This window comes from Phalacrocorax carbo, chromosome 2, assembly GCF_963921805.1.
Source record: "Phalacrocorax carbo chromosome 2, bPhaCar2.1, whole genome shotgun sequence".
NCBI lineage: Eukaryota > Metazoa > Chordata > Aves > Suliformes > Phalacrocoracidae > Phalacrocorax > Phalacrocorax carbo.
Genome location: NC_087514.1, coordinates 150,050,414 through 150,063,759, shown reverse-complemented (window position 1 = coordinate 150,063,759; position 13,346 = coordinate 150,050,414). Strand labels below are relative to the sequence as shown.

Below are 13,346 nucleotides of genomic sequence, written 5' to 3'. Positions count from 1 at the left end.
GACTCCCAAGTCAGAGTCCAGAGACTGGGGAATGTACTGGGGCTCTTCTAGCCCCACACATGAACCTGTAGCAGAAGCAGAGACACTGTCAACCACTAACATGATTTACCTGACATTGTTAAATCCACCTGACTATCTTCCTATGTTCCCCTCCAACAAAGGCCTTGCCATTGCTGTTCTGTGGCGCTGAGGTTGTACAGGGAAAGGTCTCACCTACTGCTCTGCGTCTGGCCCCAGAGCCGGTCCGTCCTGCGCCTTCGGGGAGGCGGTGACCACAGAAAATACCATGTGTGATTGTACTGCTGTACCTCGTGGTACACTTAGTGGGAAGGCAGACTGCTTTGGCGTTCCCATATTTATGAACACATCATATAGAAGCAGATACAGATATTTAGGTATATTAATATATCTGTATCTCCTTAGAGATACAAATAATTTTTAAAAATTCACATGGTGTCCCTTCATTTGTAGGATCTGTTGTGCAACAGTTGTCTGGGATTACCATGAAGCTCTTTGGCAGCCTACATCCATTTTTATGGCTGTTTGACTGTTGGAGCCCTGTATGTGCTTATGCACTTCCTTACAAGCTGCTTGACTTTTTATGCTTGTGATCACACAGAGCTCAATAAGTTTGGGACATAAGTGAGGTACCTGGGGTTTAGTACTTGGACATAAGTATTGTGCACATCCCAGTACACCATGCAGTGGATTGAAGTATCTGTGTTTAAAAACATCATATTCATCAGTCTCTTCTCTGTCTTACAGGCGAGTGAAAAAAAACCAGTGAATTTCCTCTCCCTGACAGACTTATCCATTCTTTACTCCATGCTGCTGGCTAAACACACCCTGGAAATCAGTTCTGGCATTCACTTAGAAGTTCCTTCACTTGCCTGAAAATACGGCACCTTGTAATTTAAATTGCCTTTGTGCAGCATATGCCATGTCTGAGCCCGCTTGGCTCCCAGGGGCAGGAGAGGAGCTGGCTCCTGCAAGCGGGGCCACGGGAATGGGGGGGCACGTTTCTCCGAATTCTGCAGGAGGCTTCTGAAAATATCCTGTGTGCACGCATTCATATCATAATGTTACACTGCATATGTAGGGTCTGCTCCCAAACCCACAGCCAACTACCATAACAAAATCAGATTTTACTGCCGTAGTGTCAGGCTAGGGTTGAAATATGGCTTTGAAACACTCCCTTTCACCCTGCTTTTTTAATGAAAAACAATCGGGCTAGAGTGTAATAGTGCTTACCCTGGCTGCATTTGACTTTAGCTTTTTACTTTTAAAGCCTTATTTTAGGCTTTAAGAGCTCCCAATTAAACGTTTTAGATCCAGAGTGAAAGCCTGAACGTGCCTGCCTGCACAACAGCAAGATTCCTGGGTGGGAAAAGGATATTTTTATATTAAAAATAAAGAAAATTAACCCAGTAATATGTTTTCTCTCTGCATACTTCTTACTCTTCTTTTTCCTAATGGATCTCCATTTGCCATTTTCTTATTTCCTTTTTTTTTTAGCATCTCCCATGCCCTTTTCTTTATTTCTTTTTAATTCTTTTTCTCCTTTCTCTTCTCTTCTCTTTATTTCAGCCTCCCCCTTCCCTGCTGCCTAACTTGCTTTTTACTGTTAACCCATAGCAGTTTGCAATAAGAGGGCTAACACTACTTCATCCTTCTAGTCAGCACAGCACGTGCTGTAAATCCCTTTCTAAATAACACAACAGAAAATGAAGCCTAGGTCAGATATTTGTTTATCCGTTATGAAGTGCATGCGGGAGACTGTCACCAAGGAATCTGACAACACTACACTATTAATTACATGCCAACTTAATGAGGAAAGGTTTGATTTCAGTCAGCTTTGCAGCAAACTTGAGAAGAACATAATACCATATAACCATCAGTGTGTTAACAACTTGCCTCCAACACTACACAGCCCCGACTCCCATTATAAGCTACTGGCTAAGAAAGGTCTCACACAGTGCCCTACATCTCACCAAGGAGAACACACTGTCTCTGGTCATGGGAAATTTAGAGCCAGCCATGACAGCCTGAACAATGAAGTGATTTACACCAGGTTTGTATCTAGTTTGCTAACTCATAAATTCTTACCTGCAGGTGCATAGCCCAAGACTGTAAGACCATTTGCACCATGCCTACTATTATGTAGGGATTTCGGTGTGCTTATTAATGCAAATGTTAATATAGACCTGCAAACTCAATTCTCTTTTATGGTTTATAAAATACACCTATCCCAGTCTCTGTGGGCATGTACGCTCATTTTATAAAAATCACATGTATTAAAATGTAACTAGATGCCTACTCCCACTGCAGCAGGCTCCAGGCTGCACAGGGAAAAAAAGTCTTCAAGTTCCCAGGTATTCAGGAAGAAAACTGGAATGGTACCACTCTCTCACAGTTAAAGCTTATATCTGATGTTTTGGTGCAAGAAGCAGATATCAAAGAAAGATTTCCCTGAAGAGGCTTGGTCTGAGATGTGGTGGCAAAGGGATATTTCCAACATTGGCAAGACCCAACCTATGGGTCTTAATAGAAGAGGTCAGACCAGGGCTAAAGCTGTTCCTGGAAAAAAAACGCGGGGGTAACAGGATAAAATATTCACTGTGGCTGTCACTGTGAACATAAATTGTCATTATGCAGTTTGTCCATCTGAAAGGACATAACAGCTGATGACAGGTCTGTTGTTATACTTGGTGTCACTGTGTAGCCAAAGGAGTGAGGTAACGGGGTTGTGGAGGTGACTTCATTACAAGCTGCTCCATAACCTCCTCCTGGAAGGAAGAGACAGCAGTGGTAAATGAAACCTTTGCTGAAAAGGAGTTTTCTCTAGAGCCTGGGCCCAGACCTTGTTCCTGCAAGTTTCTGACAGCTTTCCTCCTCCCACCCAACAAAAGGACTTGGTAATAAATCTTTGTCTGTAGAAATCCAGTACCCTCCTGAGATCAGACCAGCTGCGACTGGTATCACATGCACTCCCAGCTCGCAATGCCTCGCTATGTCTGCAGCCGCAGGTCGTCTGAAACTCGAACGGGGACTTTCATCCCTCTACCAAAAGGCTTTGCTACACAAGTGCTGCTGGCCCCGACCAACCAGTTTCACATGGATCTGCCCAGTCCAGGACCTGCTGAGGGCAGGAGTGGCTCCACAAGGGACAACGCTGAGCAGCTCCTGCATGGAGGTAGCCTGGGGTCTGCAGGAGTTCAGTCACCATGGCGAGTTTGGGGAACATTTCTGTGAGGACTCTGCAGTTTGGAGACTCTTCCAGCGTGAGCTTTCCTGTCTGTGATTCTGCTTAATTCTCCTTCTCCTGTGCTAATCCTTAATAGATCTGATGTCCCCGAGGAAACCTGGGAGGATGCTGCAAAAGGAAAAGTGTTTTAAGAGTTGCTGTGCTGGGTCAGATGAGTCCTGACTATGTCTAGAAGACCTTTGGTAGTGTGAGTCTCTGGCTGAGTGGTATCCGCATACAGAAACTCATTTGTCTGTTCACATCAGGCTCAAAATGGGAGTACTGCAAGTGTAAGCATGGGAAGGCCACCTCCAGCTTCCTCCAATTCAAGCTAGAGGAGCTGAGGTTTACTGTGCTCAGATTTTTCAAAAGGTGCTACAGTCTTTGCGCCAAGATTAAATGACATTTCTTGTTAGAGTAAAGGGCCTGGCCTAGTGCTCTGGGCTCCAATTTTCCCTCCCTTGCACTGCTGAGCAGCTTGTGCTAAGCCACCTTCCCTCCCCAGATGTGGATAAATGTTAGTCATGTTGTGTGATTCATGGTTTAGTTTGGGGTCCTTCGGGAGGAAAAGAGATGTGTCAGTTCAGAAGAATATTAACTCCAGTTAACCCAATTTTGTTCTTGGAAGACCAGAGATCTGAAAGTCATATGTGCCCTGAAATTGCGGTTTGGAAAATACTAGAGTCAAGGTGTGTGTGACCTACAGAAATACCTCGTCTCACCAGTAATTTACTCACACATGTAAACTTCATTTTTCATTCAGCTGCCCCAATTTATTTCCTGTTCCTCCCTGTTTTTCCTTCTCTTGCTTGTTTTGAAAATGCTGGTCAACACATGTTAAACCACTCTCCAAAACCAACAAAAGAAAGTTCAGGAGAGGCAGAGAGAGAAACAGCTGAATAACAGTGCCAATTTTAAAATGAAGATAAGTTATAGGGGACCTTTTACTGAACCAACAAATATTTTATAGTGTTCACCATTTGGGGCCAGCAGTTCTTTTTTCCCTTGTTTTGAGCTAGAATAGGTGGTGTGTAATTCATCAGGAATCTACAAGTTTAAGTAGCTTCAAGAAATATGACAGTCATGTGGGACTGACCTACTGTGTCTTGACTTCCACGTCCATTTTTTCCCCACTACATAATGTTCTGTACCCTTTCCTCTCTGTCTCATTCCCTCATTCACACTTTCTTTCCCCTGTTGGTTTCAAGCCATCTTTGCTTTGTCAGTGTTACCTGATAACACAAAGCAGGGTCTTAAGCCAGTTGTTGCGGTTCAGCCTGAGCTGTATATAACACCAAGCAGGGGAGCAACGTGGATGCTTCTTGGTCCTACGTAAGTGGTCGGTCTTTCCTTTGCTGTTCCCGGCAGAGCCTTTAGGTGAAGTCAGTTCATCACCACACACGTGTGATATTCCTAGGTCAGAATTATTAGATCCAAAGAATAAAATGTTACTGTAATTAACATTATTTAGCACACCCCTGAAGTCATCCAAGTATATAAAAGTTATTAGAGTTATTAGTCTGGACTTGGCAAATGATAGGGGTCTGAATTGTTCTGAAATAGTTGAATGTGCTGCAAGCACCACGTAGCCAGAGTTTTGTATGTTGTAAATTGGAGTAGGCGTTTATGCTCTGTCTTTCTTGTCTAGTACTGGATGCAGTACGTAAAAGGGCACTCTGTATGTACTGAGATGTACATCTTCTTGCGAATTATTTGTATACACTACAGCCAGGTGTAATGGCAATGCAACGGAGGTAAGTGATGCTATTGTCCAGTTTAAGGATGGTTTGCCTGCAAGAACCCTGGGGTTTGTTTTCTTTGTGTGGGCCTTTCTGATTGCAGAACAACAAAAGAAAACCTTTTAAATATAGGAGAAATCCTGGAAAATTCTACTCTTAAATGCTTTTGAAATGGTCAAGGTATTGCCTAGGCATGTTGTCTTTGGACTTCTGAGACTCATTTCCATCTCTGCTAAAATGGGACTGCAGGCTACCTTGCAAGAGAGCTGTCAGGATCAGCCAGTGAATATTTATGAAGAAATTTCGTGGTGAAAAAAAAATAATGTATGCTACATATATTATTAATAATTACGTGAGTCCTGAAAAATACCATACTGTATCACAAAGCTGGTATTGTCCAGTGACTACACTCTTGGCACTGCATGCTACAGTAAACTGTGTACTGAAAACTCATACTAGTGGAAAGGTATACAGGATTCCATTGGTAAGTGATTTATAGTGACTTCCTATTATAAACAAGAGGGAACAAATATCCTGCCTTGCTGGTTTCTTTGGGCGGATGGTGAGAGCAGAATGAGACATTCCTGGCCAGGCAAAAGCTGATTCTCTGGATGCTTGCAACTGGGAGCAGACGGAAGCACCAGAAAGTGAGGTAAAAATGACAATCCCTAATTATAAATGGTTGAGTTTCCATTTTCATAGTGCTTAAAACTTTCCAGTTGTAGAGCAAATGACCACTGTTCTAAGTGATTTCCAAACTTGTAACAAAAAGATGTTTCTGATGTTTAATATTAAATAGACACTGTAGGATCTCAATATATGCTGAAAGCCTACCAACATCCTTTCACAAGAAGCACATTGCTTTCTGAGACAGAACAAACCACCTTCAGCAGTAGCTTCTTTTTGGGTTTCAATTAATAAATATGCTATTGAGCATATATGTGAGCATGTGCTACATACTACAACTGTAGTTTGTTTAGAAAAGTTATTTGTGCTGGCCAGTGGTATGCTGTTGATAAACTTCAGTGTATACCCTATCAAATAAGTCCTGGGAACAGTGTGGAATATACTAATGCATCAGCATTGGCTTTCTCTGGAGTCACTTTGACCTGAGCTTGACAAGTCGGCTCATGAGTGAAGTGCAAGATCTGCCTATTAGCACTTGTTCTGGGGTGAGTCCTTAGCTGAGGCTACTCAGTGAGATTCGGTATGCTGCATCATTCTTCCATTCCTTCCGTCACCATTTCCAGAGATGTTACCCAGTCCCAGTGCTATTTCCTTATTGCCTCAAAGAAGAAATCTAAGAAAATGTTGTGCGATGGTCAAGAAACCAAACATGCTCTATACTGAGAATGCTGTTCTTCGATTATATTCATGAAACAGTCTCACCAAAATATTGCTTTTACAGTTGTAATATACTTTGCAATTGTTGTGCAGATATGTCAAATATCAAAAGCTTTAATTATCAAAAACTTTAGTAGTCAGGGGTAGAGCAGGTAGATTGTAAAAGATGAAGAAAAAGCAAAATGTCAGGCAAGACTTTTTTTAAAATATTTGATAAAAGTCACCTATGTTCCCTCTCTTGTCAGTGAAGATCCAGGCATGGCCAGACTGCAGTTCTTCCAGGCTGAGCTAAGCAGTTAAGGCTGTAGTTACACGACCAGTTTAATCTCCAAAGGAGAGATACGGTCCTACCCTCATCCAGCTCACAGCATATCCACATGGATGATAATGCTGCTCAAAGGAAAACAGTGGGAGGAGGTGGCCATAAAAGAGGACTTCACAGTCTGGTTTTGTAGCAGTGCTCGGGGATATTGGACTGTGGTGTTAGATAGGTGGGCTGAAACCACCTCTTGGAGGATATCTTTGTTGTTTGTGAATGGAATCTGGACAACAAGCCTGGATAAAGATGCATGACTTAAGTGGCAAGTGAGGAGAACCCTACTCTTCCTTTTGAGTTGGAACAAGTTGGTTTGACTGGCAACATGTCAGGGAGAGCATGGGGAATGGTCTTTGTCTCTCTCAACATGGTTATCCCCATCCAAAAAATGGTGGTAATACTTACTTCCTTCACTAAGGGCTGTTCAGACACGTGTGAGCTGCTTGGATGCTATGGTAATGCAAACCGGGATATGCTGTCAGGGGTTTGGTATAGCAGAAAAGGATTTTTGGCAAGAAAAAGGGGGCCTGTGCTTTGAAATGATGGATTTTCAGACTTCATTGTAGTAACATGCTTTTACAGCAGTTGTTAGCAAGAGCTTTGCAAATTATCAATGATGGCTTTATTGTAACCCAGTTTTGAGTTTCTTTGACATAAATTATTTGTTTGAAAAAACATAAAATCTTAACGGAGTAAAAAAGACTTGTAATTCAGGAAAAATCTTCAGCAAAATTAAAGAAGGGTTAGCTCTTTGCCCCAGATTTTATTTTTTAGCTTTGCTACTGCTTTTATATGCCATGGGCAAGCCAGTTTCTTTTAGAGCTGGCTAAACACCAGTAAAAAATATTTGCAAATACTCCTTCAAATAAACGCTGGAATTGGAATGTGTGTCACCATTCACACCTACTTTCCTCAGAAGTTTGTACAAGCAATTTTTTTGTTCATAGGAAATATTTTCCAACAGCAAAAGAAACTGACAGATGCTTGAGAGAGGTGTATTTATATCCAGGTTTGCTCTGGCAACAACGTTCTCTATTACTTGCCATTTCCATTTCTATACCTACTGACCTATTCAGTCCTAAACCTCCTATTTAAAATTGTCTCTGTTAAAAAAAAATGAAGCAGGGCTGAAAAATTATTTGTAGCCAAGTACAGCATGAAGAAGGAGACTTTTGGTGTCATTCAGTACCTCCGTCTGGATCAAATGTTTCTTTTTTCCTTGGTTCCCTCTCCGCTGCATAGGTTGAACTTCCCCCTCTTGAATCCCATTCAAGCGTTGCTCTAGGAGAGCTTAAGAGATACTGATTTAAGATGTGCTGTTTTGGAACAAAATGTAAACTTTGGTCACTTGTGAATATTTATTTATAAAGCTGTTTTGCAAAAGGATGGAGGCCTGCTAAATCAAACAGCTTGGCAAACATCTGACCTCTGAAATTACAGCTGGTTTCCCTGCATTTGTTTGGTGAGAGTGGTCTTCAGTGGTCACCTCCAAGTGCTGGGGAGTGTGGCTGGGCTGAGTTGTTCAATGTGGGTTGGCTGTATGAGAAAAAGGGCTGCAGGTCAGCAGTGGGCAAAGTCACTCATAAATGAAGAGCTGTCAAGGGTTGCAATGTTCTTTGGGACCTATGCCACTGGAAGCTCTGTTTAAAGAAAACATCAACTTTTCATTAATAATCTGATGGAAATCTAGCAATAAGGTTGATTTTTAGTTGGGAGTCCAGGCTCATAAAGAAGTGCACTTTTTTATGCAGTATTTAGGGGCTTTTTGGGTCCTGTAGCCATTAAAGCTCATGGCGTTGCTGTTTCTTTTGTTTGGCTGGTTCTCCATAGATTTTGCAGTTAGACATCAGCTTCTTGCTCCTCTATAATGTGTTTCTGTGTCAGGATAGCAAGCCCACTGAATAAAGCTTATACATTTCTGCCTGGTAAATATTTCTGGCTTCTCTGCAACATAAGGACTTAATGAATGAACAAATATGACTCTTGATGGGAAAGTGTAGCTAATGCCTGTGATGCAGTTTTATCTTTGAAGGCTGTTAACCAGGTGTGCTTGTTACTTGTAGCCTTCTCAGCCTGCCTCTGTGACTGAGTCGCAGCCTAGGCAAGGGGAGCATTAAAAACCACACACATCATGTGTGAATGGGCGAAAGTCCTATTTTTAGTGCATACAAGAAGGCATTCACTGAAGGGCAATGAAGCTGATTTTTATTTTTAGGTTTTGCAATTCCTTATGTCCTTGGGATTTATGTTTTGAAAAACCAGATCTATCACCCTGCAAAATGTAGGTGAACCTCCAAGACCAGCTTTATTCTCACTATTGCCAAGATAACCTTCTCCCGGACATAGGCTGGTATGGGATGCAGTGATTCAGCGCCAGTTCTGCCAGTGCAGTTCTGGTGGAGGCTTAGTGATGTTCTGCCTCACCAAAGCGTATTTCTGTAAGGTCATGTCTCTGGAACCTCCCCACAGGATTTTTTTGACATCTGCCCTGCTCCAAGCTCAGTGTAGATTTGTCCAGGCAGATGCCTGCATGGAGCTGGCCCTTTATATGTGTCGAAACAAATATTTAATTTGGAAATCTGGTATCAATTCTGGAATTAATAATGAGTTATTTTTCTATATGCCTATTCGATGAACTTGCTTGTTTTAAAATCTATTAAAAGAAAATAGACATCTTTTTTTTCTGTTTTCAGAAACTCTGGAGAATGGACCAAATAAGTGTGAAAGGTGAGTGAGGGACTTTACAGTTTTCCAAAATTATTATTATTATGGTTTTCCTGACATCAGGTAGCTATGTAAGCTGTACATGTAAATATTTGTTATTGCTTGAATCTAGCGCAGCTAACAGAAAAGGAACCAGCAAAGATGAAACATACTGGAAGGAGATCAACGCAGCTATGGCCCTAACGAACCTTGCCCAGGGGAAGGATAAACTGCAGGGAACTACTAGCTGCATCATTCAGAAATCATCACATATATCAGAAGTAAAGACAGTTAAAGTGCCATTAGTTCAGCAGTTTTAAGAGATGGGTCCTTTTCCTTTTTCCTGTCAAATGGACGTTTTCCTCACAGGATTGGTTTTTAGCAAAGTCAGATTCACAGATATGAGGCAAATGTGGAAAATAGGCCCCCTTTCACAGTATGGTCAGTTTAAAAAAATAATGTTCCTTCCGACTCAGACATTTTCATTGTATTAAATGAAATGTTCAACTGCTTCTATAAAAGGCATGTAAATTATAAAAAAAACCTGTTTTTATCAAAACATTAACTTATTTTATGTTAATCAAAGTGCGCATAAGATTTTTGCATTGCTATTACAGTAAGTGCCTTGCTTTCAAAAAATAAGCTATAACGTGGGCATAGTACAACAGTATTATGCCTCAAAATGACAATGCCATAATGCTTAAACTTTGTATATTATTCCAAGTGGGCTTAAGCAGCCTAGGGCTAAACACATTACTGCTGGAGGCCCTGGAGAATTGTGCTTATTTGACTTGTACAAATTGACGAGTCTTAATGAAATTGTTACATCATTTTCTCTTGTTTTTTTAATCAACAGTGTTATAAAAAATTGTACAGTATGTTTTGTCAAAGTGACAATGAGGTTGTTATGCATGTTTCTTACCTGTATATGCAGTATATTAAAATACCAAAATCATTCCTTTGAAAAGTGCAATACTCTAGAACACATGAATTTAGGAAATAAGTTAATTGTTCAGATTATTTTGAACTTATACGTATGCTCCCAGCTGTGTTGCTCATTAAAGATTTCTATCTGAGAAGGTTCTAGCCAGACTAGCTGTAAATTCAAGTTGAATTTCCATTATTTTAAAGCTTTGTTAGTGACTTACTGAAGTTTTGATAGAAGTAAAATTGATTTCTTGTTGTACAAAATGAAATCTATAGTGCCATTTATTATTTGCAGTGGAGCTCACTAAAGTTTCTATGGTGGAAATTATTACTTTAATGTGGTTCAAACATTTTAGTTTTGTATGCACTGCGTAAATGAGGATAGTTGGTTGACAGTTCATATTTCAGTGAGAAAAAGCTATAATATAAACTCTCAAAGCCCAAACTAGAAACACAAATGGGAAATGAAACATTAAAAAATCTAAGTATTTAAGGTGGGAGGGTTTTAAGTAGATACTAAACCATGTATGAAATACCATGTCTCTAAACTTGACCGCTGTTGAGGCTAATAACTAGCATAAAACCAAGTGTATTTTTAAGATTTTTTGGGAGGCGTACAAGTTATTCTAAGTCATATAACAATAGTTTAATGAGGTTTACAGTGCTTGAATAAACAGGGCAAAGCCAAAAATGATTTATACTGAATCAGTTACAGAAAACTGGAAAAGAGCTGATTGTTGCTAGGATTTGGATTTTTCCTGTGGCTATCCTGTCAGGTTTTTTCCTACTTACCCCTCTCCTTGTTTCTCTTTTTGGTGAGCCATCAATGAACAAGACAAGATTTTAGTCCTGCTCCCACTGAGTTTAATGGCAGAAGTCCCACGTCAGTGGAAGCAGGACTGTGCTAATGATGAAACTAATCCGCAAGTAGAGGCTGTTCCAGTTGCACTAAAATAGTCAAGATACATTGCAAATACCAGCCTTGGTGTGACTCTTTAGGAAACTTCTTGGTGTAACATAACATGTTGTTGGGTTTATTTAGTGTACAATGAAAATGATTTGATATGAAAATATTTTGTACATATATATTTTTACTTTGTTTTCTAAATTGCTGATTTGCATTGACTTAAAGTGCCAAGCAAGAAATGTATGTCATGACTGTATGAACAGTTGAAGTATATGTTTTACTGACTTGCATCATTATGTGTCTAAGATTCCATGACGTTAATTTTTGATACTTTACTGGATTTTGACATAATAATGTGAGTTTATAACTAATAGCAGAGAGTTAGTACTTCACTTTTGTTCATACTATTATAAGTTATTCTGGTATTAAATATTTTGTGACAATAAATTGATGGTTTTGACAAACTTTTCTGTTAGAAATATTCACAGCGTTTTTGTCTGTATAAACAACAACAAAATTTGTCGTGTAAAAAGTACTTTCGGGGACTTCTCTGGCATAAAACTGGAGAAGACAAGCCATTGTATAAACAACTTGTTCATGGTTCTTTTTTTATATGATCAAAGCACAAAAAATAATCTGTAAAACACATTGAGTGGGTTTTAAAGTTAAGAAATACTTGGCATAATTTCTTGTTACCATTTCCTTTAATTTATTTTTTTCTACTGCTGCTTTAGAGTTTTCTGAAAACACAAATTCTAATGAATTTTGTGTGTCTTTTTTTAAATAACAAAAATCATGATCAGTGCTGAGCCAACAGCTAATGAAGACTCAATAATTATTTATGATATTAGAAAAACAAACATTATTACTATTGCTCTTCTTTGTTTCAACATATGTAACCATTTTAGTAAAATAAATAACTGCAAACAACATCTTGCTGGTTTGACTTAAATATTCATTTACCTGTCCTTAGTCATTTGCATTTCTGATTTCCTGTTATAGTCAGGGTTTCTCTATACTGGGATACAAGCATGTGATAGGCAAAGACAAAACAGGAATGCTAGTCCTTTGATTAATACACCTTGTGGTGCACAGTTACGTGAAACAGTTTAGCACATCCCTGATGAAAATGACTGTTCAGCAAGTTTAGGCTAATGGCTGCTAATGACAACATGGTGTGATGCTTATAAATCCTCCAGATTTGAGTGCAGAGGGAAGCCATAGCTAAACACTGTCCTGAGTCAATGGAGAAGGTCCATGAGCTGGGAAAGACTTTGATCATTTAGGGTTTTTTTATGAGTACAGGCTCATTTGTCTACAGTACCACATATGGATACACTCTGGTTGCAGAGCCTTGGTGGAGAAGGAGATGCAGTCAGCCCATCTAGAAGTTCAGTGCTCATAGTAATGGGAGCCCAGTGCAACTAGTCTCCTAACTTTTGTGCCTCAGCACCTCCGGCTGCATGGGAGGAGTGATAACTATGGTTTTGGTGGGCACTTGGCACTTGCATGTTTTATGTCCTACTTATCTGTGATACATGTGTACCACTGCAACATCTGTGGCTATCCAACATGTCAGTGGAGATTTGGACAGCCAATTGATATGGGAGTTCCTGATGCAGTAGGTACAGCCTGACTTTTGCTGTTGGCAATGCAGAGAAACCCCCACATCCTAATGATGCTGAGCTTCTTGGCATCTACTTTGTGCACTAGACTGACATGAAGAAACCACCTCGTTCTGCTCCCACCTACTCAGCTCAGCAAGAGCTGAGCACTCCCAACCTCTTATAACCCTTTGAGAGTAAGGGGAGCTCCAATTTTGCTGGACTGCTCAGTAGTTAGAATATACAGGGATCAGGGCTACAGTCTCCTCTTCCAGCATCATAAAACAGCTACAACCACTGAGCTATAGTTCTCACTTTGTAGCCTCATGTTCTCAGCTGGTGGCCTAATGTATAAATATGTACACCAGGTGAAGCAGTTCCATCAGGGAGACTGAGAGCAAGTCCTGGGACACGTATAGGCCATTTTGGGGACATGGGCTAACTTGGTGGCTTAAGTTTTAACTTGGGGTTTGGCAAAGGATGGCACCTAGACCATGCAAGTGCATGAAGTAACCACTGCACTGTGGATTAGAAGGAGAGCATGGGGAAAGAATGTTAATAG

At 40.3% G+C, this 13,346-nt stretch overlaps 1 protein-coding gene across 3 annotated transcripts in view; it reads left to right on the top strand.

Annotated features, from left to right (window-relative positions):
• MKX (mohawk homeobox) overlaps positions 1–12,102 on the top strand; it is a 46,422-nt gene extending 34,320 nt beyond the window's left edge. For 2 of the 3 annotated variants that reach the window (XM_064444862.1, XM_064444863.1), the window contains 2 exons: positions 9,337–9,370; positions 9,480–12,102. In XM_064444862.1, the coding sequence (XP_064300932.1) occupies positions 9,337–9,370; positions 9,480–9,666 (221 nt within the window). In that variant the 3' untranslated portion in view covers positions 9,667–12,102. The remainder of the gene's footprint in view (positions 1–9,336; positions 9,371–9,479) is intronic. The other variant, XM_064444864.1, reaches the window with a different exon arrangement.
• Positions 12,103–13,346: the final 1,244 nt, after the last annotated feature.